This window comes from Pyrgilauda ruficollis, unplaced genomic scaffold, assembly GCF_017590135.1.
Source record: "Pyrgilauda ruficollis isolate IOZ18807 unplaced genomic scaffold, ASM1759013v1 scaffold145, whole genome shotgun sequence".
NCBI classification, from domain to species: Eukaryota; Metazoa; Chordata; class Aves; order Passeriformes; family Passeridae; genus Pyrgilauda; species Pyrgilauda ruficollis.
Window position 1 is genome coordinate 54,325 of NW_024513099.1, and position 25,922 is coordinate 80,246.

At 40.5% G+C, this 25,922-nt stretch overlaps 1 protein-coding gene across 1 annotated transcript; it reads left to right on the forward strand.

Annotated features, from left to right (window-relative positions):
* Positions 1 to 5,645: 5,645 nt before the first annotated feature.
* UNC93A (unc-93 homolog A) lies at positions 5,646 to 22,791 on the forward strand. The gene is made up of 8 exons (XM_041460580.1): positions 5,646 to 5,732; positions 8,979 to 9,160; positions 9,302 to 9,531; positions 12,540 to 12,665; positions 15,015 to 15,223; positions 16,309 to 16,444; positions 18,004 to 18,135; positions 22,526 to 22,791. Exons 1-8 carry the CDS (start codon positions 5,646 to 5,648, stop codon positions 22,789 to 22,791), a joined length of 1,368 nt encoding a protein of 455 aa, XP_041316514.1.
* The last annotated feature ends 3,131 nt before the right edge of the window (positions 22,792 to 25,922 follow it).

The following is a 25,922-nucleotide window of genomic DNA, read 5'->3' on the forward strand; positions in this document are numbered from 1 at the left end:
AAAAAAAAAACATTTCGCAGTGAGTGATTATGCAAGCAAGAGTGTGAATAAAATAGCAATTACTCTTTTTTCAGATGATAAGTTAGAGGTGGAGTTGTATATGACCTGTCTTATTACATACTGTTTGCTTCTTGGTTCAAGTTTCACATAAGGACTGACAAAACCGATGAATAATTTCAAAACAAGGATGGGGTAGGAGTTTTGCAACTCTCTTGAGGATATTGGGGCAGTTTCTGTAAAGATCAGTGCAAGTTTAGAAGTACACAGCTTGTTCAGAGCAGCAACCATCAAGACGTTTCCAGCTGAACCCTGGTACCTGTTTCCAGGGAGGTCTATAATTCATAATTTCAAAGTACAGGAAGACACTGGAAAAGGTAAATTGATTTTTTTTGAATGCAAGGATATGTAGACTAATGGGTCAGTGATTGGAGGGAGAAGGCAGGGCTGCAGATGAGGGGAAAGAAATCAGGGACAGCTGGTAGAGAAATAATGTCCTGGATGATTTAACGATACTGGCAGGGGAAAGTGTCTGTTGTTCAGACGTGGGAGAGACTCCCTGTCACCCTAGGAGAAGGTTATGTAGTTTCCTCATGTTTTGTACCACAGAAAAGGCCATGTAAACCCGGTAATAACTGGCCCCAAGCACCTGATCATATCTACTGGAATAGGGAAGAAATTTTATCATCAAAATTTTCTGCAGGATTGCTTATTCTTAATAATAGATACTCTATTTTGTCCATAACAACACCTTTCTCTCATACCAGCCTGCACAGCTCCTTTTTCTAATATTTCACTCTCAAGAGCCCCTGCTTGCACTTCTGCTTGGTAGCTCTTGTTCTTACAGGTAGCTGTAGTGTATTCAAAGAAAGAAAGCAAAAGCGAGGCTTTCGGAAGAAGAGAGTCAGGCTACTTCCCCTTCTATCTTAGATATCTTTATATAGATATTTACAGTGATGGCAAGTGGGTGGTAAATAGTCTGTAAATATTCCCCTTATGTCAGTGTTCATTCATGGGTGTAACCAATAGACAAAAGAAAGGTGGGAGGCATCAGGGATGAGAACCTCCACATTCCAGGACGTATACACCAACATGCCTTTAAGCAGCCCTGCTCTCTGGGATCAAGCCCCATTCTTTTCTCTTCTTTTTATTTCCACTGACTGATAAATTAATCACAAATCTTAGTGATAGCCTTTCAACAATAGGGGCATCCTGACTGATCACTACAGACCTTTTTTTGAGCTAGCTTGATAGTGGCCATTAATAACATGAGCTGCCACCTCTGAACAAAAGAGAAAAGGTGAAAATGTATATCATTTGGGTTGCTGACGGAGTCCCATCCTCCCAGCCCACGTCATGGGTGTGTTCAAGGAATTTCTCATGCATGCTCATGTGAACAACCAGTATGCAGTCAGGCAGTTTCCAGTAAATAGCTCTAAAGACTTCAGAGTCACTGCCCTACAAAAGTCCATTGTTCATGTGCATGATCTGCCTCCCTACCCGTTCATTATAAAAGCACAGATCACAACAGTGGCATGTTTATTTTAGCAGGGTGTTAAGTCTAACCGAGTCACAGTCCCTGGTTTAGGCTTAGAAATGGGATTACAGCAGCTATTCTGAAACATCTAAACAAGGACAAGGCCCAAGTACTACATCAATGCTCAGGCAACAGTTTTGAGGAAGTAGAATGTCACTGGGCTGAGTTTGAACCAGATAAAAGCATTTTATTATAAGAGAATGAATGGAAGACCACTCTGGTGGAGAAGCAGGGGCCTGTTAACAGGCAGCTGTCAGCCCGGAGAGTCTGACCTCTTTGGCTGTGCTCTGTGGAGAGGCTGGCTGCTCTACAGGGCAGTGTCTTACCTTCAAAACATTTGAACTTCTCCCTAGGCAAGAATTAGTGTCTGTGAATGCTCTCATACACAGGTTCATGCATTGGAAACTCCAGCCAAAAGTGGTGCAAATCTCAGGAGGTGAGTAACAGCTATAAGAAGTCCAGCAATTAAAGGAACTGTTTCTCCACGTCATCAACATTTATGAGTGAGTCTGGATTGGCATCACATTATTCTATCCTAAACTGAGTTCTGTCTTTATTATAAAGACAGTATTGGTTATTTGGAGAGCTGCATTCAGCAGAGCAGACAAGTGTCATGCATAGGGAAAGTCTCCTACGTGACTCTAAGGAAAAAAAGTCCATTTCATTCAAGGCTGTACCCTCTAGGATCTATTTCTCTTTCTATCATGACCTGTCTCCCAACCCAGAAGATAAAGCGTCTGTTCTCCTCTTCCCTAAGTAATAGGGAGTAAAACTGGAAGAAATGGACCTTGTGAAAAATTAAGTGTGGTGTTAAAAAAGGAGAGAGAGACACCTTACAGCCAGTGAGGCGAAGAGTAGTGTAATAACCTGTGCAACAAGAGCACCACCTGCAGTTTTCAAGCCACTCCCTTAAGAATCAAAAAGTCTGCTGGCACTCAGATGAGGTAAGAAGGGAGAAGCAGAGAGACAGAGGCAGGGAGATGGCTAGGGAACAGCAAAGCAGGAATGAAGGAAGGATGGCATACATCAAGGGCATAAAGGAAGATTGAGGTAGACAGTTTGGTTCCTTTGGAGAAAGACAGAGGACATCAGCAGATAGGGTTCAGACAGAAGTGGCATACACATGTCTATACAGCTATTTATGCAGAGGGAATCCTGGAAGAACACATGAAAGGGCATCTGTGGATGCTTTGCCTGGTGTGAGAGAAGTATTTGAAAGAGGAGATGGGAAATACAGGACATTTGGAAATGAGACATGAAATACCAAAGAAGGTTGAGATGTTCAAACCTTGATAGACAAAATGGAGCCACTTACAATTCTTGAGCCTTTGACACTACAAAAATTATTTTGCTCCAACTTTGTGGGCAAAATGTGCTCAGTGACTGGCAACTCCATTACAACCCCCCTCCTAGAAGAAAACAGATTTTCTTGCTTGTTCAGTTCACTGTTACCTCACTTTCAGATTGTGATCTTCTCTCAACATGTAACAGGTAGTATTTTCCAATGCCCTTGTCCGAAATGACTGGGCTTTGCAGGACATGTCACATTTAGTCACTCCTGCTCCAAATCCAAAATGAGCAGGGCACAAAGACAGGTGAAGGAGGAGGAGAATAAGGAAGTAACATGGCCAGGCTTTCACAGCAAGAGAGGAGGTGCTGTGTTGACAGTCATCCTTTCTACAGATATATTCAAGGGATACTGTGTACCACCAAGGAAATAACCAATTGAAAGCCTCCTAAGACAGAAAATCCTATGATGAGTATCCTGGGTGTTGTGGGGCTTTCTTCTGTTATTGTTAAAATTACTGCCTAAACAATAAATTTGACTAGAGTAAATAGGGAAATTATGAAGCACAAAAGCATCCAAAGATTAGCCTCTGGTGCTATAATCTTTTGAGCAAAGACTGCCCTCATTTACCCTGAGAAAATAAACAGGTGAAAACAAATGTTATCAGCTGTGGAAGGGAGTAATGAATTTAACCAGCCTCTTCCATCTCCCATATTTATGATTGTGCTCTGCAAGTAGTTTTCATTTGGTGGCTGCAGTCTTCTGTGTGAAAATTAATCCCCAAATACAGCACACAGGTCCTGAGACTCACTTAATCTCGGACTGGCAGAAAGAATGAAAGAAGTGTCAAGGGTGATACACAGCAGGCCTGCTGGAGGTTTAGCTACCTGGTACCAAAGGAAAAGATTCTTGGCCTTATCAGATCCCGTTGGTAAAGACTCTGCACATTCCTAAGGAGGGGCTTGGGACCAATCAGTTGGATAACCCACAGCTCTGGACAAGGGATGTAAAACAGGCTGAATGCCTTTGATCAATAGAAAGAAGAGGAAAAAAGCCCTACACGCACAAATTACCACTATCCCCTACATGCTCTCTAATATTATGCTGCTAAGAAGATGTGATGAATTAGGAGTCAGGAATTCCTTCAGAGCAGAAGTGCTGATCAGATAACCTGTCCAACACTGCATTTTAAAAATAGTGTCCAGTTGATGATGATTTTTTAAAGCTTTCTTGTTATTACTGATAATGTCAAGAAAGAGAACTAAAATAAATAGTGCTCTTTGCACTATTCTTTGCAGGTTCTTGCCTGTGCTGGAGTGAGTGATAATTGTGCTTTTGTTTAGGATAGGCATTATTCTTACATATTCTCAATAATTTTTTTCAGTTGTTTTAGACCTGTGACTGCAAATTCCTAGAATTTTGCAGACCTTTTCTAAGGGGTCCAAACCAGAAACAAGCATGTTATCACCAGGTGTAAATTTCTTCTGAAATATTGTCACGTGAAAATTGCAAAGATCCATAAACCTGAAAAGATGGGAAAAGTACCACCAGTTTGGTCTAAGCTCCTTGTAAAGGCTTACAAACACTGCCAAACAAGAGCAACATTGTGATCTCATTCAAGGAGTTTGCATGCTGAGCATAGTAGCCTGTAAAATAAAAAGCCATTATCTAGACTTACAACATAGAAGTTCCAGTAACAATAGAGAATTAAAAGATTTTTCTTTTCTGCATTATTTCATTCACAAAGATTATAAGGCAAAAGAAGAAAATGAAAAGGCACATACTACAATGTTCTCCAAAGCAGAAACTGTGACCTCTTAAATATTTTAAATGAATTTATGCATTAAAGCTCCCTCCCCTTACCCGTGAATGTCCCTGTGGGAAGCAAAGTTGTGCCATCTAGTGGGATTTAAACCAAGTCTTAGCTGTGCATTCTCAATGGACACTGTGGACACCCTGTTTACATAATAGCATGGACGTTTTTGGATTCCACTTTGCTCCCAAGTTCAAATCCCTCCTCTGCCACAGATGCGGAAAGGGTCCATTCACCCTACCAGTCTTAGGGCCAGAGAAGGGGAGGGGAACTTGCTTTTTCAGTTATCTACTCAATCCACCTTTCTTTTTTTTTTTTTTTTGGCTTCTGCATTGATGAGAAAGATGGGGGAAAATCATTTTCATAAGTATGACTCAGTGTACTTGAGGGACCAAAGCCCCAAGGTTCCCTATGAATAAAGGCTGTCACACTTGCCAAACAGCCAGCAGCTTTGGGACTCTGTGCTGCCCAGTTATGGAGTGGTGTATGCAGACAGAGCTGTAGCACAATCTCATTTCCTAGCATGCTTTTGTAATCATAGTTAAGCAAGAGGCTTGATATAGATTTGAGTACAGCATTTAATCTTTGTCCCTTATGGACTTGTGTATCTTTATGACAGAAAGTGATTTCACAGCTTGCAATTTTTTTCTTCTGTGCTGATCATAGTGGAGAGCCATATAATATATTACTTCAGTACTCAAATAGATGCAAGTGTTGCAAGAGACTCATATACCTCTGTAAAAAAACATGATAGGTGCCCTTGGGACTGCTGGCTATTGCCTGAGTAAAAACAAGTGAATGAGTAACAACTCCATAAGAAGTTTTCAGTACTACTTAAAAGTAAAGTTCACTGGTCAGTCTTCAAATAATTAGCAACTCTCTTCTCTACAAACACAGAAAAAAGTGACCTTTTCCAAGGCATAAGCTGTTTTTCTCCAACTCAAATCATCCCCTGGAATAACTGGATCAGCTTTGTCCACTGGCAGACCTTTTGTCTTCTGTGAATCAACATGGAAAGGAATCTTAAGAATGTTTTGGTCATTTCTTTTGGATTTTTATTTCTCTTTACTGCTTACTCAGGACTCCAGAGTCTACAGGTAAGAGGGGAATCTCCCATTGGCTATCAGGACAGCTGGTCTGGAAGGGCATCAGGCTAACTGGTAGTGTGAAACACATCAGTCTTTCCATGGTGTCTGTGAGGAAGGCATGCACAGTATTTTTTATGAGGTGGGTTAGGACATTACCTTGCTGCAGGTTAATATTTACTAAATATTATTTATTCTAGTATTTCTCAAATAGCTCACATACTTATGTCACGCTACTACTCTAGATCCACAAAATTTGTTTCAATGGAAACAGAAAACAAAATTAACCTGAGATGACTTTTCTCAAAAGAAGATATTGTCAAATGGGAAACAATTCAGTTTCTGGAAAGGATTTGTTTTGAATATTTCTAAATTGCTGAGATTTTATAATAATTATTATTGTACAGCATTGTAAAATAATTAAAAATTATGACCAAACCATTAAATAATTTAAGTGTAAAATAATATAGTAATTTCTAGGCTCATGATATAACATAATAGTAAAAAAATATCATTTTTTAATAAGGCAGTTGTGGCTTTACTGGCATTAACATCCTAAAACATAGTAGCAGAGATGGGTTTCTAGAATGACTTGAATACTCAGATTACCATTAGAGCTCACTTGCTCATCTAAAATAAAAGACTGAGGGTTTCTGTTGCTGACTACGAATTCTTCTGAGTAGATAAACACAAGGAGAAATTTGCCAGCCTAAAAGGCTCTGCTGGTCTAATGGCTGATAAATGAATAGAAGACATTGACAAGCAACTTTAGGCAGGATATTAACGTATGTATTGAATTTTCCAACTGGAGTGGGAATCCGTATGCCTTAAAGGTGGAACTTGATACATAACATGATGAACTTGTTTGCAATAATAATGAGCTTGACCTCTTTTCAGGAAGAGGCCCGTCCTTGTTCTGTACATCTCTCTTCTCTCCTTGAACAGATTTTCTTTGCTGGCATTGTCAGATTCTGAACTCAGAGCCATTCTGCAAAAACAGTCCCAAAACTGGATGGAGATATTTTGGGTAGGGGAGACTAATGAGGCAGGGGAGAATAAACCCTAGAAGCTGCAAATCAGTCCCACCCCACCATCTGAAACAGCTGGTTAGAGCTTGGTGTTGATAACACCAAAGTTGTGGCTTCAATGCCCATACACTGACCATTTACTTAAGAGTGATAATTGATGATCCTGTGGGTCCCTTCCAACTGAGAATATTCTGTGAACCTGTGAACCTCTAAGTACTGGAATATTAAAAAATTTCATAATTAATTTCAATAGTTCCCCGCACAGCCCCCCCCCCCCCAATAACAACAACAACAAACAACAAAAACCCCCAACATAACAAACAAACAAAAAAAAACCCAAACAAACAAAAACCCAAAACCAATAACAAAAATACAAAACCCCAACAAAACCAAAAAAACCTAGACAGTAAAAATCATATGATTGTGGAAGCCTGACTTTTAATTTTTGGAAGTTGTAGCTGGCAAAACCAGGCATGTGATGTTTCAAAAATAAGACCTCTGAGATCAGGAAGCCTCTTTGCCTGTTTACAAAACAACCATTCCAATTCTCAAACGCCTTTCCACTGCTCTAACAGAGACTGTCCTCACCTCACTGTCCTGGTCCTGGCTGTCTCCAAGTGTGCTGCATGACTGCCACCATGGTCCTGCATGGCCAGACTGCACAGCCACTGCAGGCTTGGAAAATGTTCCATGAAGCCACCAGCAGCTTCATTCCCCTACAATGCTCTCCAGTGCCATGCCCTCAGCATCCAGTCCCCCTTCCAAAATCATACTGAAGTATCACCTATTAATCAAAACAATCAGGGAAACCTTGCTAAGCAGCATAGAATTGCAGAATGGTTTGGTTGGAAAGGACCTTAAAGATCATTGTATTACAACCCTCCACCATGGGCAAGTGCATCTTCCACTAAACCAGGTTGCTCAAAGCTCCATTCAGTCTGGGCATGAACATCTCCCAGAATGAGTATCCACAGATTCTCTGGGCAGCCTCTTCCAATGCCTCACCACCCTCACAGTAAAGATTTTCTTTCTAGTATCTACCCTAAATCTCTCTTTTTGTTTAAAACTATTGCCATTGGCTTATGACTATCTGCCCTCGTGAAAAGTCACATCTCCACTTTTTAATGTCCCCTTTGAGTACTGTAAGACTGCAATGAGGTCTTCCTGCAGTCTTCTCTTCTCCTGGCTGAACAATCCCAGCCCTCGCATCCTGTCTAGGAGAGGTGGTCCATCCCTCTGATCATCTTCATGGCTCTCCTCTCCAACAGGTGCATGTCCTTCCTGTGCCAGGGACCCCAGGACTAGATGCAGTGCTTCAGATGGGGACTCACCAGAGCAGAGTAGAGGGGGAGAATCACTTCCCTTGCCCTGCTGGTCACACTTATTTTGGTGCAGCCCAGGATGCAGCTGGTCTTCTGGGCTGTGAACACACACTGTTGCTCTTGTCCAGGTTCTCCTGCACAGAATTCTCAAATCCTCCCCTGCAGGGCTACTCTCAATGAGTTCTTCTCCCAGTCTGTACTCATGTCTGGAATTGCCCTGACCCTTGAATTTGGACTTGTTGAACCTCATTAGGTTTGCATGGACCCATTTTTTCAAGCTTGCCCAGGTCTCCCAAATTGATCTTCTCATTTCAACTTTCAGAGCATCAAGACAAGAGAACTAGTTTGAGCATAAATCTATAAAACATGGTTAGATCAGTAAAATGTTATTCCTTCTTTGTGAAAATGTGAGTGAATCAATTACTTCCAACTACCAAGGGCTGCTGCAAACCTATTAAGATATGTAGACCTTGGCCTCTCAAAATCTTAGAAATTATCAGACCTGTAGTTTAAAGCAAAGATCTCCCACTATTGCTATGCTAGCCCTTGCAATGCAGATCTGAGAATACTCCTGCCTGAGATGACAAATGAAGGCCAAGAAAAGAGGTTATCTTTCATTCAACCTGCTTTCAAAGAGAAACTCAAACAAATAACATGAAATAATCTAAGGAATGACTTACCAAAGCTTAAAATCTGGGCAATCCTCACTGGTTTTGTATAACGTTTTCATAAATGGTCTATAATTTTGAAGAAATTTCCAAGTCCATAATCAGGCTCTTTTGGGGAAATGAGACAATAATACCCAATCCCAGATGCTGTGTCTCTTTATTTCTGCCTGAAGCCACTCCCTGTACACCACAATAATATGTACCTGTGATAAAATCTAATCGCTGTTTTTGTCCCTGCAGAGCAGTCTCAATGCTGAAGAAGGCCTGGGTGTTGCTTCCCTAAGTGTTCTGTATGCTGCGCTCACCTTATCCTCCATGTTCCTGCCTCCAATCATCATCAAGAAGCTGGGCTGCAAGTGGACCATTGCAGTCTCTATGTGCTGCTATGTCACCTACTCCTTAGGGAACTTCTATGCTAGCTGGTAGGATTTAAATACTTTAACCCTCTCTGTTGTGTTCAAACAAAATAAGTAAGGGCAAAGTTCTTTCTTCTGCTGGATCTTTGGGCAAATGATTATTACGCTAATGGTAGCAACTATGTTAACTAAAGTGTTCTTTGGCAGGTACACACTTATCCCTACCTCTATGATCCTGGGCTTAGGAGGAGCACCACTCTGGTCTGCCAAATGCACTTACCTCACTATTGCTGGCACTTTGTATGCTGAGAAAGCAGGAAAAAATGCTAAAGACATTATCAGCCAATACTTTGGGATCTTCTTTCTGGTGTTTCAGACTTCCGGCATCTGGGGAAATCTTATCTCATCCTTGATACTTAGCCAATCTTCCAACCAAGGTAAAATGTATTTTAAATTTTGGCACTTCTTTCTATAAACATCAACTAGTTCTAGATAGATAAGGGTAGATTTCTGCAGCTGAGCTTTCATAGTCAGTGGAAACAGGCACTTCAGATGAGAGTTAGCCCATCTGAGGATAGATGTCTGAAATAGATGAGATAAATTTCTCTTTGAAAGTGTCTATTTTCTATCAAAAATCAGCCATAAAGAGAGTTCAGATAAATAGCTAAAAAATAGAACTCTACTGAATTCGGTTTGAATTCTACTCCTGTATTGCAAAGCATAGATTGGCTGCAGGCAGTGACAGTCCTTCACATCTGACTTCTATTAAAAGTGGTTTAAAACAATAGACAAAATACTGAACCAACCTTTTTGCAAAGCTTGTAGTATTGGGTTAGTTTGCTGTTATGCATTCAAAATTTTGAATTTTTTTCTTTGGGCTTGCTGAAAATGAGTGCTCTACAGAGCTGTCAAGAAGAAATAGCCGTAGCTGTTGGCAGGAGCCTGTGTGCCAGGGCTGCTCTGCTGTATTTCAGGCTCAGACAGCAGATGCCAATGTAGCTTGAAGAAATCACGGAGCAGCGGTGCCCTCATTTCCCATGCGTATAGTTGGTGTCAGTTTTAAAAGGGTAGTTATGGAAATAAATTAATATTTGGATGCCACCTTAGAGATTCAAAATGCTGTGGTGTCTTATCATTGCAGTCTCCTGCATATCCCACATCCTGTCAAAATCAAAACAGGATTGTTCTCCAGACATGGAGAGAACTTTCCATATACACTGCTACTGTGAGTAGCAAGAAGTTACCTCTTTCTTGTCTCAGTTAAGCAGTATGTCCTCTGAAGAGCTCTCAAATAGCTACTAGATTAAAGCTAAATGTCAGGAAGCTGGCATCAGGTTTTCATCTTTGTATCTTTGGATTTATGACAAAGTAGTTGTCACAAGGTGTGATACTTCTATAGAATCATCCTTCCTTTAAACCTAAGTAACTGTAGGTGAAGCACCATTAAAGCAGAATGCTAGCAGACTTTTCAAGTGCAGTGGAGCCCTGCTGACCTGATCCCAAAGCCACATGATATCTCAGGAGGAACTGTCTGTTCTGATTTCACTTGCAGGGTAGAGGCAGTGGTGCAGCTGTGGGGTCTGTACAGACTGCAACCATTTGACTCTCCTCTGCCTCACAGCACCCATAATTTTAACAAGAGAAATAAAACACTGTTTTTTTGGTCTTTTAAATCCCTTCCTACTTTTACTTTTGAGGATGTTCCTCCAAATTTTAAAGACACTTATTTTTTTATCTATTACACAGAATTTCAGAAAATGCTGCCTTCATGTGAACAGCTCTCAAAGCACATCTTCACAACAGTGATGAGCAGTTATAACATAAGTTTCTCTACTGTGCCTTCTCAGTGAGACACAGCTTTAATCTAGAGGGAACTTCTTTGCTGGGGCGAGAGTGTAAGAATCTCCAGTCACGCAATTCTTTTTTTTTCTTCTGAGGCTTGTGCAAAGGCATCCATTCATATTTTCATGTACTTAAAATATATCATTTCGCTGAGCAGTAGGAAAGATACAGAATGTATCTGGAGAATCAAAATGCATAAAATTCAGACATGTACCTACTCTAGACATATTGCCTGCATCACTGCATCCAGACGCAGCAAGGCAAAGTTACACCATATGGTAATACCACAAACTGAAGACAGTAATCAGTGTAAATTACAAGAGTCATCCTTCCTCACTCAACAATATTACAGCTGTAATTCAAGAGAAGCACTGCAAACCTGGCCTTGCAGCTTGCATATGACTAATTGCATGCGCAGCTTCATCTTCAGATGATCCAGGAACAGATAAAAAACTTGTTTTACACACTTTCACACTTCATTCATGTGACTCAGCTTTTGCAAATAGCAATTTTGCTGAGAGTCTGCAGTAGTAGTGACTATAATAAGGAAATTATTTTCTTTACGTTATTACATTTTATCTTATGTTGAACCTAAAGTTGTTTATGAAGCTGGTTAGACAGCTGATTCACATCACATCTTTAATGGGAAGCAATGAGGAAAAACACACTAAAAGTAGTTACACAATAAGCTTAATTGAAAAATTATGGATCAGCTCTTACTTAAGGAATCAGCCAAGGTACAGATGTACTGCCCTTTATTGTGCTTGGACCAGAGACAAATTCTGCAGTCAAAGCACTAAAATTATTGTGTGGGGTTTGGATCATCCTCCTCCTGTAGACAGTTTATTCAGGGTCAAACTTTGGGTTAGCCTTTGCTCTTTATGAAGAGGGTACTGGAGGAAGTGGGCACAGTGTGCTGGTGACAGTGTGTGTGAGCACATGTGTGTTTGTGGCTTTGACCTGCAAAAAAATGATAGGACTGCACAAAGCAAAGGTCTTACTCCAAACCCTGCTGAACTGTTAGTTTCAAGCATGCTCTCATAAAGTTATAAAAGCAGTAGTAAAATAAGAAAGTCAGGAAAAGCAAGCTACTTAGAAGACTGCAATACTGAGTAATCATAATTTGAATTTATTAAAAAAAAAAAAAAAAAAAAGATGTTTTGAGGTGGTTTCTGTTCCTTTAACATATACAGAAATTATCTGGAGAGGGAAAATGCAGGGTGGCTGTAAGAACTGAAGTCCATGAGTCCCTTGCTGGTGTAAACTTGGAGACCTATCTCATGAGGTATTATGATTAAGAGGTAAAAATATATACTTAAACTTTGAATACTGCAAATTGAACTTGGATTCAGTTTTCAGCCTCTAATTTCCATCCCTGTCTTCATGTAACCATTAATTCAGTGTTCAGTCTCTCTTTTGTTTCTCTTAAACTAAATCTTTGTGTGTTAAACTGGGATTCTGAAGTTAAATATCTCTAATCAGGACAGACTTGAAACCAGGACCAATCACTAAGCACTAGATTCCTACATCCTCATATCCTTGCACATAGTGTAGACTTACCTGATCTCTTCACTGACCTGCCTTTCTTTTGGTTCGTAATTAGGGGAGATCTCAGAAGAAGACCTGGAATGCTGTGGAGCATATGACTGCCTGACTGATACCACTAACAGCACTGGGTCAGAAAGACCCTCCAACTCCTTAATCTACACACTGGTAGGGGTCTATACTGGTGAGTAATCCACACAATCTTTAATCAATATCACTGATGGAGAGCCTAGTACTAATGGAATCTAGCATGGTTTGCAGATTAAGTTTCTGACTTTCTCCTTCAATCAAACTTGCTAAAGGAAAATGAGATATGTGAGAGCTATAAACAACTCCTTCCTAAATAATTTGAATGATTTTTGCCAGAGCTTCATCATTTTTATCTAAAGGAGAAAGATATTCTTTACATTTTTCACCTGGAATAAAGCTGAAGCCCAATGTGGTAACCCAAATTCATCCAGGCAAATTGGCATATCTCCCATTTAGTAACTACAGCTGCTATAGACCTTCCTTGCACAAGGATAGAAAAGAATTAAAAACAGGGAAGCTGATGCCATTAAAAGGAAAAATAGATGTGCGAGGATTAACTGAGTGAGGAAAGTTCCAAGAAGTATCCCACTCAAAAGAAGTTATTCTCTGGATAAAGGAACATATCTGGTAAGGCAATGTGCACCTTAGCTCTGTCAAAATATTTTCGCAGTCTCTGAACATAGATTTTGTCTCTGTGCTGAGACAGAAGCATAGAATTTGCTATACACTCCAGCAGAGTGTATGTGATCCGGGCAAGGCCAGGTCTCAGTGCACAAGGGCATTGCAGAAAACTCTTCCTCTGTCCCCGTCCTCCACCTATTTGGTGGGAAAGTGTAAAAAATACGTCCCCGCTCTCCTCCCAGAATGTACTGGAGCTGATGACTTTCTGCTAAAGGCATGTTTGTCTGTAAAGTTTAAATTTAAATCTCATGACTAATATATACAGGACTTCCTTAGGCTTTGTGCATGCAAAGTGAATGTAACCCTGCTTCCTCCTGACCCTGCGTCAGTGGGGTTTTGTTTTTCTTTTAAGCTTTTAATAAAAGAGATGTCTTTTCTTACCTCAAGGGAAAGTAACTGGATGAATAATTCATTCACAGACATTTTTAAAATGTGTCCTCTATTTGGTGGCTGAATACTTGTTTTGCCCAGCTTGGGGAGAGACAATAATGGATAACTCTTCTGCTGTTTCATTTTCTCAAGGACTGTGAATTTATGGCCATACCAACTGCTATTAAGCCATGCCGTTATCTCCTATAATTGCTTTTTATTAATTTAACATATTTGTTACACATATTTTTTCTGAAAACGTGGATGTCCTGCTCTCATCCATTTATGTCCAGCAATTAGTCCAAAAGTACTAATAAACACTCTGGAAGATGCAATAATAACTTGAATAATGAAGGACTTACAGCTCAGCCAGTGGAGAACCAGGACACTGGAGAAATTCTAGGAGACATGGATGAAAAATAATAAGCAATAAAAAAAATGAGACAATTTGTTGTAAGTCTGCTGATGTATTTGGATATTAAAAATTCACAGTAGAGACAATATCCATAAACATAACACAGGAGTACATTAAATAAGCAAAGTGGATGGAAAGAGATGTCCAGTTCTCATCTTACTCTGAACTGTAGTTCTTTCCATGGATGGAATTCTAGTCAGCATAAGTGAGGAAACATTACCATGCCCTGCATCTGTAATGAAGCAATCAATTGCGAATCTATGGTTGTCTCATGTATATTATGAGGCGTGGTTACCTTCTTGATAACTTGAAAAAAATTGTTCTGATTCACTACACAAGCAACTATACATGAATGATCATTTTCTGATTATCTATGTTATATATTCTTTTATATGCTGCTTCTGCTCGGAAATTATGGGTTTAAAGCTATAACTTCCATCTTTTCAAGTTAGCTAGAGCTGCTCACTATCATCTTCAAAACAGCCTATATTGCATACTCAAAGCATGGTTCTGAGCCAAAAAAAAAAAAAAAAAGGCACAACATATACTGGGTTTCAAGACAGCATTTATTTTTCTTTCCATGTATTTGAAAGAAGATCCCCGCTAGCCATGAAAACCTTGGCACTGGAAGTGAATACTCCTCTCTCTTGTTGATTTAAAGCCTTCTCATAGCTCCTGAGGGAGCTGTTTCTGGCCATCTCCCATCCCCGTGCCCCTGGACTGCCCAGGAAGGGTGAGCCATCACCCTCTGTGGCTGTGCAGCTGGCCCGGCAGCTGTCACAACAGGCCAGCCACAGCTAAGCTGAGGGGATTTGCAAGTGCACAGCTGTATGCAGAAGATGTGCATGTAGATCAGGCCTTCTTGTTTATACAGAAATGGCCTTTACACTGAAGCGGAATCTGAGGCTGCTGCCAAAATATCCCACAGAGGGCTGGTAACCAGTCAGAACAGTAACAGCAGCAAGCGACTTCCCATCATTCTTTCAGCATTCCTCAGTTTTTCATGAACTTTTTGTTTTGTTTTGTTTTGTTTTGCAGCTAGTGGTGTGCTAGCTGTGTTGCTGGTTATTATATTTCTGGACCAGATCAAATCTAACCAAGCAGAGACTGAGAAAGAAAAATCATCCTTTTGGTCTACATTCTTAGCAACTTTCTGGCATCTTAAAGATAAAAGACAGTGTCTTCTCATCCCTCTGACAATGTACAGTGGGTTTGAGCAGGCATTTCTTACTGGTGACTACTCAAAGGTATGGATGTAAATGAAAATATATTTCTTTCTGATTTTTATGTGCTGTTGCGTCTTGCTATTACATCTGACCAATGAAGATGTTTTTAATGATGATTTGTGGATTGCAAAATTACTGCTTACTTCTACATGAATGACCTCTGAGTGACATCTTCAAACAGCAGTAAATATGTCCCTTGGAACAACCTCAAAAATAATGCAGCAGAGAGCTTAACTCACCAGTGAAGGCCACAGCAGAGAGCTACAGGTTCAAACTCTTCACCTTGTTGTAAATAACAAACTGGGAGAAAAGCCAGAAGCCAGCAAAGCTTTCATGTCTTCCTTCCTCTTCTGGTTTCCCTAGAGCTTGTATAAATGCAAGTCAGCGCACATTCCACATATTTTATTTTGACAACCTTTACAGTAAAAGGGCAAGTCCTCAACATGGCTGGCTGAAAGCCCTCACCAGTCACTACTGCAACAGGTCCAGAGATTGAAGTGATTAAAACTATCTCTGCTCCTCCAGTTTCTTGACAAACCTAGACATGCAGCAGGTGTGTTCTCCTAGCTTTTGTTGAGAAAGCCTCCAAGGAAAGAGGGCAACCTTCCTGAGCTTTTTCTTTCATGCTTAAGGTTTCACACCTTGCATATAAATCAGATGGAATGGTGCACTTATTGCTGTGTTGGAACAGATTGAAAGGAGCACTCCATGGCAACCTGCACTGGTCCTTTTATTTTTTGGGAGCTGCTCTGTCATGACCATAGTGTCAATTGTCAATTTTCTTCTCTTGGGCTATAATGGGAAGGGCAGAAAATTCTTAATGCTACTTCCAGGAGTTTTGTTTGTACAGCAAGCAGTGCTTAGATTTGTTCTGCTTGTTATTACCTTGTTTGCATGGCATCAGTCTGATAGGGAGCTGGGGTAGCAAAGTTGCTCCTGAAGGCCAGCTATGTCAATGCACCACAGACTTGTCAGCAAACTCTCTAGCTGTGCTCTTTTTATCTCATCCATGCTGGCTATTTACCAAACACTCAGGTTAAGATCCCTGAACTTTAGCTGTTTATTTTATCAAAGAAAATGTGACACCACAATCCCTTTTCTTCCAGAGTTTTATGACATGTGCCCTGGGGATACACTATGTTGGCTATATGATGATCTGCTTTGCAGGTATAAATTCCCTCTGCTCTCTGCTCTTCGGAAAGATCTCCCAGTTCACAGGTAGAAAACTTCTATTTTCATTAGGTAAGTAAACATTTCTTGAATGATTGATCACCACATGTAATCACATCCACTACTCCCTCCTTTGCATGTACAAAGGGATAGCTTGCTGTCAGCTATCAGTTAAAACCAAAGTCAATCTAGAGGCAGACTTCACAAACTTCATTCATGAGAAGAGAGGCAGCTCAGCTCACAGTTAAGCACTGTATTGCTGTCTTTGCCTTACATCACTTTGCTGGTGATGTAAGTTCAACCTGCTTTTGGGGGCACTATCTATGCAGAAAGTGCCCTTTATAGCTTTGATGCAGCCAATGACAAATGATCTTACAATGCAGCTGTTGAGACTTGCACTATCGTAAGTAGGATTTCTCCACTGGGCTGAAACCTCCTCACCCTTATGGAGTGAAAGAAAGTTACTGTTGACCTGAATCTCAGGAAATTACAAACTTGGAAATTTGAGTGAAAATTCAGGAAGCTTTTTAAAGGTTGGCCTGCTGTCCTTTTTACTATTTGTTCTATAGGGAGAAAAGTAGAAGAAAGTAATGTATCAAGCCAGAATAATTTAGGGATTTGTGTATGGGACAGTAATTTTCATGTTGCCTCGAGAAATGATTTGCATATTTAAGAACATCTCCTTCTCCAGAGAACATTGTTGCAATGAGTAATGGAGGCATAAAAAAATACCAAGAAATATTTCTTTTATACCTATTTATGCATTATGCATACTGAAGTGGACTAATATCTTATTTCCACTATGCAATAATTTGTATTATTAGAAATATCACTGAATAGATCAATATGCATCAAGACATTCTAGGCATTTTGTCCACAGGAAATTTTAAGCCTGGACAAGGAAGAAGAAATGTAAAGCACTTTCTGTTATAGTCACTAGCTCAAAAATTCTTCTGTCTGTTCTAGGTGTGTGTCTCAATCTATAAAACTCAGATATAAAAAAAACTCCAAAAATCAAAAAAACCAAAAACACCTCCTAGTGGCAATAAACAATTAAATCTCCCACAGAACTGTAGTGCTAGAAATGGAAGACCTCTGAACCTCTCAATTCTGTTTAGCGGTCATTTTACTCAGCCTCTGAATGTGCACCTGTGGGGGGAAAAATCTGTGACTCATTTACAAACCACTTTTCAAAAGAAAGACCCAAAGCCACCCTCTAGAAATCCCTAATTGTCCCCTCTGGCGGTAAATGAAAACTTCATTTAAGACAAGGAGAGCAGAAGTGTGTTTGCTCCCCCTTCCCACATGCCTCACATTGTGACTGCAAGCCTTTCAGAAGCTACTTCTCCTACTCAGTGGTTTATGTCCTTTGGGCTACAGCTATATCAGCACTGAGGATTTCTCAGCTCTGGACACTGCTCAGAATTATGAATCAGACACTGTGAAAGGCCTGCATTGTCTTGTATTTCATGTGATATCAACTCAGCCAGAGCAAAGCTCGATGAACCAGAGATTTTAAGATTGCCTTGTGTTTTCGTTGGGGGTAGAATAAAAAAGTGTTATCTACCACAATCTGTCCTGATTATAATTGCATCTATATTTCTCTTTTTTATTGCCTTCTAAATCAACAGCTGCAGTTCTGAACACAAGCTGTATAATAACAGTACTGCTCTGGAAACCTGATCCCAAGCAGCTTGCTGTGTTTTTTGTAATCCCTGGTCTTTGGGGCATATCTGATGCTGTTTGGCAAACACAAACTAATGGTAAGTCCCAGTGACAATGAAATGTATTCTCTCGGATATAAGAGTCTGCATCTTTGAATCTATGAAACAATGCTGCATAACAATGATAATGGCTTTAAGACAGCACCAAAAATATGTTAACTCATTGGGAAGCAGAAGAAATAGAACAAGTTGGGAGTAAGAATGCAAAATACTCATTGAACCAATTTTTCCAGCATGAAGAGAGAAGAATACTGCAGAAGACAGTAATGGGTTTTCAGAATAAATATTCTGGAGGAGTATAAGTATTTCAAAGTAATTTAGAAACTAAGAAGAATTATACATTTAGTCTGTCTTTTGCAATAAAAGAGAACACTCTGGACAAAAATTAATTCAAAGCTCAGCAACAAAAGAAGAAAATTGTCTGTTAGGAGATATTGGAAAAAAATGTAGGAGAAAACCACAGAAAGCAATATCATGCAGCCAAGTAACTTCATACAGCTCTGATTTACTCCATTTCAAAACTCATAATCCATGTGATAGTGCATAAGTAGGCAATAAAAAGGAGCAAGGTCATGGGGCACTTCTCCTTGAAGGAAGACTAAAAAGCTAGAAAGATTTAGCCTGGACAAGAGGAAAGCAGTCAGTAAGGTAATTAATTTTCTGGAGAAGGTGACTTGAAATTCAGTGTATCTCCTAATAACAGGACTAGTGGCACCAGATAACCTTATCAGGCAGAAGTCTTTATGGAAATAAAAATGAACAATATTTCTCACACAATGCATAGTCAAAGTATGGAATTCTTTGCCAAAAAGTTAAGCTGGAGTTATATCACATCATTACAAAATCACTTCAGGGGAAAGTGCTCCTCTGGGCACACATCAGGTTGTGTGTCTTGGCCTTCCTTCCTCTGATCCCTTTGGTTATTTCAAGGCCTTAGAAGATTTCACCCATTAGATAAAGTGTCATGTTCCTCTTGGAGAGCCAGATGAAAAACATGGCAGTCCATTGCCTGTCACTGATAGTGATCTCCTTTCAAGCACATGTCCCTGCCTCTACACACAAGGACCAGCATCCTTCTCTGCCCCTCCAGCAGCTCCAGCTCATATCCCCTAGAGGAGAGCTCGTACATACATCAAGGGACACCCTCTCATCATCTCACATCCTTACCAGAGGCTTGTGCCTTAGGTAAAAATTTTAAATCAGTGCTTTTAATAATACTTAGGGTCATGGAAGGAGAACATCAGTGAGGATTTGCTCCCTCTTAAGCAAAGCTGTTCATTCATTTCCCGCTTCTTCAGCCACAATCTTTCTGACTGCTCTGCAGGTTTCTTCCTAACACATTTGAGAGCTTATCTTAGTCTTCCACTGGAATAAAGAGCCTGTCCTTTGTCCTGCTTCTGTCTTATCCAGCAAGCCTTGTCCATGGATACTGTCCTTCTTTCATAATCACAGTGGGGTTAGGGATGGAAAGGACCTCCAGACTTCAACTCCCTTGCTAAAGCAGGGCCATCCAGGCACAGCCACTTACTCAGGACCATGTCCATAGACCCTCTGATATTTTTCAGAGAAAGATGCTCCACACCCACTCTGGGCAACCTGTGACAGTGCTCAGTCACCCTTATAATAAAAAAAAAAATTGTGATATTCAGAGGAAAGCACATATATTTCAACTTATGCTCATCACCTCTTGCCCACTTTTCTTGGACACCACTGAAAAGAGCTCGGCTTTGTACCCTCTCTTCTAGGATTTACATAAATTTGAGATGTCGGTGAGGAGCATTTTTCCTCAGTAAGGTCCCCGCATGACTGACAAAAATGTACCTGAGGCCCACATTAGGGAAAAAAGGGGTAAGTACAGAGGTCTTAAGTATTCGAGAAGGTGGCTGGGAAGTGACTGTAGTTTCCAAACCCCCAGATGAGGCAAAAACAGTGGACAGTGCTTCATGCTTACTTGATGGTGAGTGAGCTCTGCAAGATGTGACAGGATTAATCTCTATTTGCAGCACTGTTTCAGGTCATCTCCATTGCCAGATTCGTGCAAGATACTTGTCAAAATTTCACATTTGTGTGAAATTTTTCACATTTGGAAAACACCCAAATGTTCTTTTTCCTTGCATAGTGGGGTTTTTTTTTTTTTTTTTTTTTTTTTTGGGGTTTTTTTTTTTTTTTTTTTTTTTTTTTTTTTTTTTTGGTCTGTACCTTACTCAGCTGTTTCACAGCTCTCATTTGTAAAATGATACAAAGTTCACTTTGTCACAGTGAAATATCAAGTGATGACATAAAAGTGATGAATAGAGAGGTGCAGTGACATTACCTCACAATGCTGCATCCCAGAACAGGATCTTCAGTTTGTCATACCCATGTAGAACTACATGTCTTCTCCCCTTCAGAAGTTTTATGCAGATATACATCACATAAGAAATTCCTAGCATCAAAGACTATGAGGTGAGATATGACCTCCAAAATAACATTGGTTTACAATGTCTGTGGTCCTTCCTTTGCTAAGCTCTCATGAGTGCTGCTTGGGTGCCAGTAGATTAACCAGTGAAGACATAAATGGCATTGTGCCACATACTTAAGGCATTCTTTGGTTTGCTTTGTGCTCCTGTGGATATTTAATACTCGAGTACCCCCTAGAGGATATGTAGGCTCACGGTGGATGAGTCACTTCATCTTATAGAGTTTTCCTGACATGTTTGTGTTAGTGTGTGGACGTTCTGACTTATTTCCAATGAAAGCTACTTCATTTCAGAGTGTGTAGTGCTCTTTCTTACCTAACTTGAGCACAGATGCTGATATTAACCACTGACAAAAATTGTACCTAGGCATAACAATTGTGTAGCACAGAACTATCAGGTGGACTACAGTAAAACCAAGTTCTTTCCAGGCTGATTTGTGTCTTTAGAAAGAATATGAGTCTAAAGAGTTTATAAAGCCAAACTCTAAAATAATTTCCAGCAGTCCTGTTGTATACCCATGCCTACTAGTACCAGGGCAACAAGTAGGAAAACAGACAGTGGCAGAAAACCAGGATAGTTTCCATGGAAGTGAACTGTAAAATCTCAGAACTAGCAGCCTCTTCACTCACTCAGCCCAGCAGGTCCTGCTTAAGCTCATCCAGGCAATTTGCTTCAAAATAGCAAACGTGTACCAGCTGAAAACCAGAGAACCTTTAGACATAGAACTGCCGTGGCATCAGAAACCTTCCTAATATCTTTCCAGAAGATAACACTGGGCATATCAGGAAATTAGAATGAACAATTTGTACTTTTTCATTTATTAGGCAAAACTATGAAGGGCTATCATATCTACACTCCACTCAGCCAGTTTAATGAACTAAGTACATCTTGTGATACACTTGTCCAGATTTTCCATCATGCCCAAACAATTCAGTAAATGTCCTCTTGCAGTCATCAGGACACATAAGCTTTTCATACAGATGAAGTCTTCCCCTGTTTAACAAAACTGAAGGGGTAGCTGAGTCTACTCAGATTTTCAGAGAACTTTGCATTCCTCTTTGCCTTTTGGCTGAATGGACAAATTTCCAACAGATGTGTTGTTAGACAAGTGGGTAAAAAGAGTCAAAGTTCATGATATTCTTCTCCTTCCCTCTGTGCATACCATGTCTGAGTGAGAGTAAATGTCCTGTTCTTTATGACCACTGGTGCTAGCTCAGCACCCAGAGAAAAGCAAGCTCTCTCCTCTTCCCTGTGTGCTTCACTAGTCAGACCTGGAAGCTGGAATCCCTCCCTGGATCCCAGTGGTGGGTGTGCAACTGACTGAGCTCATTGGGAGCTTCCCAGTGAACACAACTGCATTAGGATGATCAGTTGAACTGAGTCTCTATGTCAAGTAAATTTTCCAGTTGCTGCCAGAAGTTCTGTATGCATCAAGGATATTCTATTTTCTAACCCATCCAGGAGCTGAAAATTTGAAAACCTGGTTGATTAATAGAGACATGTCTTACCTGCATACTTAATCTGGGCCCATGTTGTGAAAACTTGTGAGGATTTGGTATGAGCTAATCAACAGTCATACACAGAGACTCTGTAATGTCAAGGCCTCCTTTTCCTCCTTACTTGCTAGTTCACCAGTGCAAAACCCTTGATTTTTGTAGCTAATAATTTGAAAAAAGAAGTCCTGCCATCTTACTTCAATAGATCACATCCTTTCTTCCTTCCTCGCAATTTGTTCCCCTTTTCTTCCATGTTCTCTATTTTGTCATGTTTGTTTTGTTATTTCACTTGTTACAATTCACAGAAGCACAACAATTTTTTAAGACAAGGCTTGTATTTTCCTTTCTCTGCCATTTATGAGGGAGTGTATGTCTTCCCCATTGTGTTCTATTTATTCCCTTTGCAGAAAATATGTGGTTGCAGATTTAATCTTCACAAGACATGTTTTTCCTTCCTTTCTTCCTTCCTTCCAGCACTTTATGGCATTTTATTTGAGAAGAACAAGGAGGCTGCCTTTGCAAATTACCGTCTGTGGGAATCAGTTGGATTTGTCATCGCCTTTGCTTACAGCACCAAATTGCAAGTCTACATCAAAACCTACATTGTACTGTCTGTGCTTGTGCTGTCCATGGTGACCTATGGAGTGGTGGAATACCTGGAGGCTAAGAGCTCCCCTGGGACACCTGCTGCTACAAAGAAGGAAAATGGAGGACCCCACTCCCAGGAAACACACATGTAATCCAACAGGGTCAGAGTGATGGAGGCAAAGCAAACTGGCCAGCTCCTTACAGGCATGCCTCCAAAGGTGTTCCAGTGTGTACTGTATCAAGAAAGATGGTAAAGGAACAGATTTCAAGGCCATTACAATGCAAATGTCTCAAGAGTACAAACCTCCTTTGACATCTCACCTTTATAAGGGAAGATTATCTGACTTTACCCTTCCATGTATATGACCAACTAATTAATAAAGTCTTAAGAAATCTAAGCAAGATTCCTAAAGTCCTCACCTTTTTGTTTCTCTAGATAAGACCTAGTATGGCTTTACAGTCAAACCACATGCAGAATGAAAGAAGCAACTGCATTTGCTCAGTTGATTGCAATTAACACACATAATTTCATGGAACCTTTAATTATAAAGATTTATGTTGTTTTTATGCTGCATTCTTTAACACCCGCTGTAAATTACATCAGCCTACAGACTAGCTTTATCTGCAGTTCATATCTGCGCACCACAGAATCAACCAACCACGGAGTCCACCAACGTGTCTTAGGTCAGCAGGCAGCTGTGAGTCTGCCCATGTCACCCCTCTATCTCAGCACTCTTTCTCTTTTGATTTAACTGTCTCCAATTTTTCTGTCACCACTTACAGCAACTTCATTCTAAAAGAGATGCCTACTACAAGACAAAATACTTCAGTGATTATGACTTTGCCCCACTTTCCCATCCAGGGACAGAGCTGTTTTCAAGATGAGCAGCCAGGCCATGGGGAACCTTGCCATGAGAAGAGCACAGGTAACAGTGCAAGACAGATAGGGAGAAAAGGAGGATGGGCTTACACTGTAATAAGTTCTTGAGATCTACATGTATCCTGTAGTGGCTCATCTCATTTCAACTTCTCTTTAGTTTTGCCCATATTTTTTCTAGATATGGATTTTTGTGTTTTTACTGCAAAGAGAAGGGTGTTACAGTGCAGTGTCCCTGCATATTAATGAGAGAGCAATGTACAGGCCTCATGTTCATTACTGGTAATGACACATTCAGATTCTCTGTGTGAGGCAGACAGCACCAAAGGAATTGCAGACAAATGCTCTTCATGTCCAAGACTAGTGCTACCTTTGGAAATAAACTACATATAGCTAGCTGAGTTGTTGCCTGCCATGGAGACAACATTTGAAACTACTTCCTCTCAGTTACTCACCACAGCAGGAGGATGAAGTGCCACACAGTGTGACAACAATAACACAATTTGTGTGACAAAAATCCCCAAATTGTTATATCTTTTAAACAGCAACAAACTTCGTGCTACTTTACTGTCTTTCTTACATTTTTTGTTCCCAACGATCTGGAGTCCCCTTCAGACTTCACTTGTGTTGATTCATGGCTTTTCACATGATGAGCTTTTTTCCAGGTTTCATACAATAAAGTAAAATTTATTATGTCCTGCAGACGAGAAGGTGACTGGTAGGCTCCCTCACGTGTGCAGCTTTCTCTTGTACCTTTGTCCTGTCAGCTCAAAGGCATGCTGTTGATATCTCTGTTGGAAATACAAATGGTAAAACTATTATGGCTGAAGAATCCTGACAACCTCCTATCTGCCCAGCATGCACAGATGGATATTCTAGGCTGCTGCTGATTTTCACCCCACACTGCTTCCCCCTCATGAAGAAACACAGCAGTGTGTTTCATTGTATCTCTGAATCCTCCTCTGATTCTCTTTTACAAAGTGATGTTCAATGGCAAGTGAGGCAAAGAGGATTTCTGAGGTCAACATCATGATGAAAATCTCATTTGTGTGAATGTAATAACTTTTTATTTGTAACAACCCAATACAGAAGTCAGAGTCCTGCTACATGAGATGCTCTACAACCTCAGAACAAAAAACCAAAAAGATGACCCTAGACACTATACAGTTTGTTTTGTTTTTTGGTTGGTTTTTTTTTTTCTTTTTAATGTAGTTTCTCTTTTTACTTCTGTACTGAGTCTGGCTGGGATGGAGTTAATTTTCTTTGTAGCAGCCCATATTGCTGAGTAGTGTTTGCTGAACATCCAGGTTTTCACTTTTTCTCCACTCTTCCCCCTCAGTGAGTAGGTTGTAGGTGCCCAAGAAACTGGGAGGTGGCAAAATCAGGACAGCTGAGACAGAGTGATGAAAGGGGTATCCCATGCGACATAAGCCATGCTCAGCAATAAAAGCTCAGCAAAGAAGCAGGAAAAAGGTGTTCTGACCTTGTTGAGGACTTCAGCATCACTGACATTGAATCAGCACGGGAGATAGGACATTGTGGCCTGTGGTTTAAGGAGCTGGTTTTCACTCTTGAATTTTCACAGGATTTTGTGTAGTCATTTCCTGAATGGCAGCTCTTCCATTGCACAGGGACCGCGAGGAAAAACTCTGTTCCCTTGGGAATGAAAGCCGCAGCTATAGGCGGCAATGAACATGCTTTTGCCTGGAACAGATGAATATAAAGGTGCCCATTAGTCTTGGACATGACTTAAATGAAAATTGCTGCATGTTGTTATGCATAGACAATACACAGTTATAAAAGCTTATGGTTTTGTTTATTGTAAAGACTGTAGGAATTTTGCTGCATAGTATATATAAAAAAATTTAGGCACAAATTCAGCTAGGAACATGTATTCATTGAAATGAAAGAAAATAAATGGTAGTTGAGGTTGCTGTGGCGTGAGGCATCTTCTCTCCCATGGCCAAGAAAGACTCCACAAGTCCTGCTTTAGTCTAGCAGGTAGTAAATAGCATAGATCTGTCTGTGCTGAGGCCTCAACCAGCAGCAGGATGCAGGCAGACTCACCCTGCTTCACTGCATGTTTCACTACCTGACAAGCTCTTACCTCACCCCCAACAACAGTGTTCATTTTGCAGTGAAACAATAGCTTTTATCAGTCTGACTCTGAGTGCGTGAGGTTAACAAGAGCAGGTGTAGCTGCCTCAAAGGATGCTAGCTTTGGGGTTTGAAGTGGTAGCCAGATGAATCCCTCCCCAGTCATGTTCCTGAAACCTTCCAGTGCTCTCTGTTGATGCTTATCTACTGAATGTTCTGTGTCCCATGGTGTCACAGAGAATGGCATCCTGCTCTCCTCATGGGGCCAGGCTGGATGGGGCATTGAGCAGCTTGGGCTAGTGGGAGGTG

Bases quoted from the DNA above. Each gene is read 5' to 3' on its own strand.
- UNC93A (XM_041460580.1), top strand. From the start codon at position 5,646: ATGGAAAGGAATCTTAAGAATGTTTTGGTCATTTCTTTTGGATTTTTA. The intron at 5,733-8,978 runs GTAAGAGGGGAA...TTGTCCCTGCAG, and splicing joins CAGGACTCCAGAGTCTACAG to AGCAGTCTCAATGCTGAAGA. The intron at 12,666-15,014 runs GTGAGTAATCCA...TTTGTTTTGCAG, and splicing joins ACTGGTAGGGGTCTATACTG to CTAGTGGTGTGCTAGCTGTG.